This window comes from Rhopalosiphum padi, chromosome 3 (assembly GCF_020882245.1).
Source record: "Rhopalosiphum padi isolate XX-2018 chromosome 3, ASM2088224v1, whole genome shotgun sequence".
Lineage (NCBI taxonomy): Eukaryota > Metazoa > Arthropoda > Insecta > Hemiptera > Aphididae > Rhopalosiphum > Rhopalosiphum padi.
In genome coordinates, this window is record NC_083599.1 from 44,023,242 (window position 1) to 44,030,686 (window position 7,445).

A 7,445-nucleotide genomic window follows, 5' to 3' on the forward strand; every position below is an offset into this window, starting at 1 on the left:
TAAAATATTATAATAATATTATTTAAAAAATATAAAAATGTATTCATTTATATATGTGGTTTATAATTGAATAAAATATATCCTATTATATTATTTAAACGGGAGACTTTTTTTCCGTTTACCGCATTCGATTACTTAATTTAATTTCTAATAATTTATTTAAAACAATTAATTAAATTAATATAATTTACTTACACTACTTATGTTGTGTGACTTTAGAGTTGTTAATAATAAAAAAAATAATGAAGCGTGTGTATTTATCGGGTGCTGCGAAGAAGAAGGCAAAAAATGAAAAAAAACTTAAAGAAGATAAAGGAAAACGTAATTTACTTGATTTCGGTTGGTGTACGTCAAGTAGGAACTTGGCTCAAAATGATATAAACGAGCAACAATGTGATATTGATGACCCCAAAGTATTAGAAAATGAAAAAACCGTAAATATTCATGTAGGAGAGTCCAAAAAAAGTAAAATTGATGATACAGTTGTTCCATATCCAAAAGAAATTAATGAAAACGTTATTAACACACAAAATAATGAGGTAGTTAAATGTATACCAATGAACGAGAATGAAAGTGTAAAGGAATTAGATAAAAATGTTATTGACAGTAATATATTTTGTTCCAAAGGCATTATTGAAGCCAATTATAACAAACAATCTGACGAAATGTTTAAATTAAGTAACGATCCAGCAACTTGGAAAAAACTTAGTTTGTCAGATCGCGACTATTTAGCTGCAGTTGGTCGGTCTACTATGCCATCAAAGTTTCCCCATGATGAACATGAGAATCGCTCTTTTCCGATTTCACTTTTACAAAAAACCTTACCTAATAAAGAAACAGTAAAACGCGACTGGCTTGTATGGAGTACACTAAAAAATGCTTTATTTTGCTTTCCGTGTTGTCTTTTTTAAGAGATGATGAATTTGAGCCATCGGGTTTATGTAGAAATGGTATTGAAAATAATTGGAGAAAACTGTATGACAAGATCGATAACCACGAAGGGAATACGAAGTACATAGAAAGATATTTATTATGGAAGGACTTGGTAGAAGCAATAAATGGTAGGAAAGGGATCGACAAAGATTTGCAAGTTTCTATTAACACAGAGAAAGAAAAATGGAGAAAACTCCTACGGATAGTAGTAGATATCACATTGTTTTTAGCAGAAAATAATTTGCCATTTAGAGGCATACACTCAACGATCGATCATGATGACTGTGGACTTTTTATTTCAACTGCAAAATTAGTTAGTCATTACAGCGAAACAATGAAAAATCATTTGGACACTATTAAGGAATATAAAGACAGTGGTAAAAAAATGTCTGCTCACTATCTATCTCCACGAAGTCAAAATGAGTTTTTGGAAATTTGTGCCAAAAAAGTTCAACAAAAAATTATTGAAGAAATAAAAATATGTCAATATTATTCAATTATTGTAGACGGTACTCCAGATGTGTCACACAAGGAACAATTGGTATTCGTTATAAGATATGTTTTTGAAAATGCTGGAACTTGGGATATACAAGAACGATTTCTAACAATGGTTGACTATGAAAAAAAACAGGAGCTGATATTGCAAACAAAATAGAAGAAATTTTAGTTGAATGCAATTTAGATTTAGCACTATGCAGGGGCCAAGGTTATGATAATGCAGCAAATATATCTGGCAAATATAACGGCGTGAAAAGTAAAATAATAGAGAAGTATCCTCAAGCTTTGTTTTCACCATGTAGTGCTCACTCTTTAAATCTATGTGGAGTACATGCAATGGAAACCAGCCTAGAAGTAAAAACATATTTTGGAAACATTCAAAAGATATACAACTTTTTTTCTTGTAGTCCATCAAGATGGAAGATACTTCAAGAAACTGCTGGTCTTTCACTACATTCAATATCAGCTACTAGATGGAGTGCCAGAATTGATGCTGTTCGTCCATTATCTAAAAATTATTCCGGTATTCTAAATTCACTTGTTCGTGTTAAAAATGAAATTAATCTACCTGCAGATAATCATGCTGAAGCAGTTGGTCTGATTTCGTGGTTACATTCCTTTGAATTTATATTGTTAACAACTATCTGGTACAAGGTTCTTCAGTGTATTGATGATCGAAATAAAATTCTTCAGAGCAAAAAAACTTCCATAGATGAAAGTTCAATGCATTTTCAACAATTAGCTACAGAAATTCAACAGATAAAAGACTCTTGGAATGATTTATTACTGGAGTCGAAATCAGTAGCTTCCACTTTGAATTTAACGACAGAATTTAAGATAACTTCAAGAGTTCGAAGAAAAAAACATTTTCACGATGATATTTCAGATGAACAGCCTTTCCATGATATTGAAAACAAATTTAAAGTTGAAGTGTTTGTAACCGCATTAGATAGGCTTTTATCAGATATTTATGGTATTCAAGCAACTATGGAGAAAATAACAAACACATTTTCTTCAATAATCAATCCACCAGATACAGAAGAACCAAGTGCTGAATATTTCAAAGCTCAAGCTAATATAATTTCAAGTGTATATCCTAATGACGTGTGTGCTAATGTATTAAAAGAGGAACTACGAATTTATTTCAAAATACACAAAGTATCAACAATTATTTTTAACGATAGCGAAATTGCATCGATTTCTATTCTTAATCAAATATATAAGAAAGGACTTCAAAATATACTACCTCAAATATGTATTTGTCTTCGAATACTTTCTACCATTCCCACGTCTGTGTCAACGGGAGAAAGATCTTTCAGTAAACTGAAATTAATAAAAAGTTATTTACGTTCAACTACAGCAGAAAACCGCTTAAATCATTTAATACTTCTCTCCATCGAACACAAGTTGGCAAAGACCCTAGATTATGATGATATTATTGACAGCTTTGCTGAAAAAAAAGCTAGGAAAAAGGTGTTCTGATATACATTTTAATATTTTATTTAAAATAATAAAATAATATACGTACATAGTCGCGATAAGTCAACCATCGAAGCAAGTCGTTCGTTAATTGTCGCTCCGTATCTACGTTTTGCTATCGCCTTTTGTATAATGCCGGCGTCGTCTTCGGGCGGCGACGACAATCGTCCGCACGCTCTTAACAATTCAGTCGGTAAAATAAAAAAAGCATCAAATGCTTCCAGACCACACAACACGGATCAGGAATGGACCACCAAGACAAGTAAAAAAGCATCTCAATCTAAGAAGGTATCAACTCCAACTAGCCCTATATCTCCCACTCTACAGCAGATTAAAAATAATCCACCAGTATTAAATATGCCCAACAATACATTCGATTACGACATTTCGTTATCTCATTCTACTAATGACACGGCCTCTAATAATATGAATATAGATATAGATTTATCGCATTCTACAACCGATCACGCTAATGTTCCCGTTTCCGCAAATACAACATACACCGCTGATATTTCAAACACTAATATAAATTACGATTCCAACGATATACAGTCCTTACGTAATTCCGAACAACTTAATAAATTTTTCTCCGCGGATTATAACGGTCCGTTCACTACCATTGCGGAACATTCAGATATCAACCTAAAAATTGATCACTGGCACCCGTTAAAATATGCAAAAATTTTTTCCACCAATTTCATTGGCATCAACAACATCAAACCAATTGGTCATAAAAAAATCAAAATCACCTTCAATACTAAAGTTTCAGCCAACAACTTTCTCACCTCCCCTCTACTCGCAAACATTGGATTTACAGCATATATTCCATCTACGCTTATCTACTCTTTCGGAATTATCAGAGTCGATAGTTCCCTAACCGAAGAAGATTTCTGGGAAGGACTTGATAACACAGTCCGCGCTATTGCCTTCAAACGCATTTCAATCAAAAAGGATAATGTCCTAACGCCTACTCGTGTCGTGGAAATAAAATTTTTATCCCCCAAAATCCCAGATGCCGTATCAATTTACAACGTCATTTTCAAAATTTCTCCTAGCGTCCGTTCTCCCATACAGTGCAATAACTGTTTGCGATTTGGCCACACGGCTAAATTCTGTCGCAGTAAATCCAAATGCAGCCACTGTGGCTTAAATGACCATTCATTAACTACTTGCCCTTCAATCAACGCAACAGATCCAGTTTGCATCTTCTGTAAACTCCCCCACCTCTCCACTGACCGGAATTGCCAAGAGTGGTCATTCCAAAGGGATGTTAAGAAAATTATGGCTACGGAAAACTTACCCTTCCGCGAAGCAGTCTCTCTCAAGAAAAATAATTACTCCTCAAGTGCATTTAGCTATTCAAATATTGTTAATAAACAGTCTGTGTTAAATCCTTCTCATCAAGTTCCGGATACCTCCACTAACTCTTTCCCCCCGTTAACCTCTCAATCACATTACCACCATACACCTCATAGGAAGTATAACAATCATTCTTCTCACTCTAAACAAAAACAATTTCACGTTCCCAACCAATCTAATTTTTCCCTACCAAATGGGCACTTCATAGATTATGCTAGTAAAAATCGGTCCCAGGATCCCAAACCTCCTCAATTTGATCTAACCTGGGTCAATGCCTTCTGCATCAAACTCTCCGAATCCTTATCCAACTCCCCTAGCCTCTCTCCCTTATCTCCCTCTTCCCTTCAAAACTTAATTGAATCATCCCTTATGTCTTGTCTCTCGATTCCAAAAATCTCCGTTATTTCTTCTAATGGTCAATATTCTACAATGGAATGTTCGTAGTCTTCCTGCAAGACTACCTTCTATCCAACACCTCGTATCTTCCTATAATTGTTCCATAATACTTATTTCTGAGACTTGGTTACTTCCATCCCGTAATTGCTTTATTCCTCATTTTAATTTATTCAGACAAGATCGAGTCGATGGCTACGGGGGCGTCGCAATTGCCGCCCATACCTCACTTAATGTATCTTTAATAGAAATTAAACCCCCCTTAAAACAACTTCTCTTGGAAAATAATATCGATTTAATTGGTCTAAAAATAACAAATATTGACGGTTTACCTAATACATCATTCTGGTCCTGCTACAGTCCAAATGATTCACCTATCCCCTTTGAAGTATGGTACTCTCTCTTCCAACTCACAGATCACAACTCTTTCTTTACAGGTGACTTTAATGCCCATCACCCAGCCTGGGGTTCCACTACGTCCACCAGACGGGGTAACTTAATCTACGATGCGTTGAACTCTTCTAATCTTAATATACTTAATAACGGCTCACCTACGCATGTAGGCAGACCCAACTCAACCAATTCGTGTATTGATTTATCCTTATCCACTCCAAATTTATTCTGGCTTTCAACCTGGCGCATTATAGACGATCCTAACGGAAGTGATCATTTACCTATTATCATATCTGTCAATGTTACAAACCCTAACTCCTTACCAAATAACAGATCTACCTTACCCAATTATCTCTCCCCCAATCTCAAATTTAACCTCAATAAAGCTGACTGGCCCCTTTTTTCTCAACTCATCAATTCCTCTATCCCTCTTCTCAACACTTACACATGTCCATTAAAAGATTATGAACAGTTCACTCATATGATCTTAGATATTTCTAAGAAAACAATTCCTATCAAACGTAATAACCTTAACAATTTCCCTCCCTCTCCCCCGTGGTGGAACTCCTCCTGTTCCGAAGCAGTTTCCAACCGCAAATCCTTATATAAAACCTTCATTCGCTCAGGCTCCGTTCAAGATTATCTTACTTATCGCAATGCCAGCGCTGCAACCACACGTCTCTTAAAAGAATCTAAAAGACTAGCTTGGAAACAATTTTGTACGAACCTCAACCCTTCTTCATCCATTCAATCTACCTGGACCACCGCTAAACGCTTTCGCAATAGTATTGTTACTCGCTCTCGTCCTCACAATGACAGTTGGTTCAATGATTTCTGTTGTAAAGTAGCACCATGTTATGTCCCTTCATCTTCTGAAGCCTTACATAATTCAATTTTGCCTGCCTCAAATACACTTACTAATCACATAATCTCCATGCCTATAACCTTAAGTGAGCTAAACGCCGCCATCGCCTCACGTAAATCAATCGCCTCCGGCCCTGACAACATTTCCCCTGTTATGCTCAAACACCTTCCTACTAATGCCGTCGAGTACCTCTTGAATATACTCAACAAAATTCTCCTCCTCAATAAAATTCCTGACTCCTGGAAAGAGTTTATAGTCATACCTATTCCCAAAGCCAACTCTACCACTGCATTTAGGCCCATCGCCCTGTCCTCAGCGTTATGCAAAACCATGGAATTTATTCTAAAAAACCGCCTAGATTGGTGGCTCGAACATAACTCTATTCTCTCTGACAACCTATATGCTTTCAGAAAAGGAAGAGGTACACTTGATTGCCTCGCAAATTTTTCGAGTAAAATATACCAATCTTTTAACAACAAACATTTTTTACCTGCAGCCTTTATCGACATTCGTGGTGCCTTTGACTCTGTCCATATACCAACTCTCCTATCTCACCTTAATTCACTCCAACTACCCCCTATATTCATTAACCTTGTCTCCCTCCTGTTTTCACATAGAACTCTAAAATTCACATCCCCATACGGCTCTACAAACATACGCTCCACTCACACAGGTCTACCCCAAGGTAGCTGCCTAAGTCCCATTCTTTTTAATTTGTATATGAATTTCATTATTAAACAACTAAATACACTTGGACATGAGTGCCTAGTGTATGCTGATGATCTTGTCATATTCTCCTACAATTCAAATATCGATCTCGCTATTGACTCTTTAAACAATTCGCTCAATCTCCTACAAAACCTTCTATCTTCTTCCTTTTTCTCTGTAGCTCCCGAAAAATGTAAGGCCATGATTTTCACTAGAAGACGTTACCTTCTCTCTTTAGATATCACTATAAACGATTTTCCAATTCCAATTGTCCAGAACATAAAGTATTTAGGACTAACACTAGACTCCAAATTACGCTGGGCTCCGCATCTTCAACATCTCATTAAATTTACCTCTCTTTGGGCCAATTTCCTTAGATCAATTTCCAATACGTGGTGGGGATCACATCCCTCCACACTTTTAATCATTTACAAAGCTGTTATAAGGTCCAAACTTGACTATGGATGCTTTTTATCAGGCTCCGCATCCTATTCACATTGGAAAAAAATTAATAATCTCCAAAACTCCTGCCTTAAGTCAATTATTGGTGCCCTTAAATCTACCCCTAATGCGGCCGTTGAGATCGAGACGGCATGCCCCCCCTTTAATATCAGAAACAGATGGTTGGCTGGTAAATTTCTACTAAAAAACTTCTCCCTTCGTCATTCCACAATATTTAATTCCTTTCTTGACATATACTTCTCCTGGCGTTACGTTAAAAAATCTCTCCCAATTCTTGCCTCCACGGCATACTCCTTATCTTCAATCCGTAATTTTGTTACCAATTCTAAAATATTACCCTTATATGAAATTAATT

At 35.9% G+C, this 7,445-nt stretch overlaps 2 protein-coding genes across 2 annotated transcripts; both read left to right on the forward strand.

Moving 5' to 3' along the window:
* Positions 1-242: 242 nt before the first annotated feature.
* On the forward strand, positions 243-2,913 carry LOC132925082 (52 kDa repressor of the inhibitor of the protein kinase-like). Its single transcript, XM_060989507.1, has 4 exons — positions 243-763; positions 913-1,310; positions 1,565-2,589; positions 2,656-2,913. The coding sequence occupies exons 1-4, from the start codon at positions 243-245 to the stop codon at positions 2,911-2,913; spliced, it is 2,202 nt and encodes a 733-aa protein (XP_060845490.1).
* Positions 2,914-3,042: 129 nt separating this feature from the next.
* Positions 3,043-6,975, forward strand: LOC132925083 (uncharacterized). The gene is made up of 3 exons (XM_060989508.1): positions 3,043-4,709; positions 4,840-6,341; positions 6,905-6,975. Exons 1-3 carry the CDS (start codon positions 3,043-3,045, stop codon positions 6,973-6,975), a joined length of 3,240 nt encoding a protein of 1,079 aa, XP_060845491.1.
* The last annotated feature ends 470 nt before the right edge of the window (positions 6,976-7,445 follow it).

What these genes read in the sequence shown, in the direction of transcription:
- LOC132925082 (XM_060989507.1), top strand. Translation starts at nt 243, where the DNA reads ATGAAGCGTGTGTATTTATCGGGTGCTGCGAAGAAGAAGGCAAAAAAT. An exon ending in CGGTCTACTATGCCATCAAA is followed by an intron (nt 764 to 912) that starts GTTTCCCCATGA and finishes GTCTTTTTTAAG; the next exon opens with AGATGATGAATTTGAGCCAT. An exon ending in TAAGGAATATAAAGACAGTG is followed by an intron (nt 1,311 to 1,564) that starts GTAAAAAAATGT and finishes GAAAAAAAACAG; the next exon opens with GAGCTGATATTGCAAACAAA.
- LOC132925083 (XM_060989508.1), top strand. Translation starts at nt 3,043, where the DNA reads ATGCCGGCGTCGTCTTCGGGCGGCGACGACAATCGTCCGCACGCTCTT. An exon ending in TATTCTACAATGGAATGTTC is followed by an intron (nt 4,710 to 4,839) that starts GTAGTCTTCCTG and finishes TAATTTATTCAG; the next exon opens with ACAAGATCGAGTCGATGGCT. An exon ending in TGCTTTCAGAAAAGGAAGAG is followed by an intron (nt 6,342 to 6,904) that starts GTACACTTGATT and finishes CCAATTGTCCAG; the next exon opens with AACATAAAGTATTTAGGACT.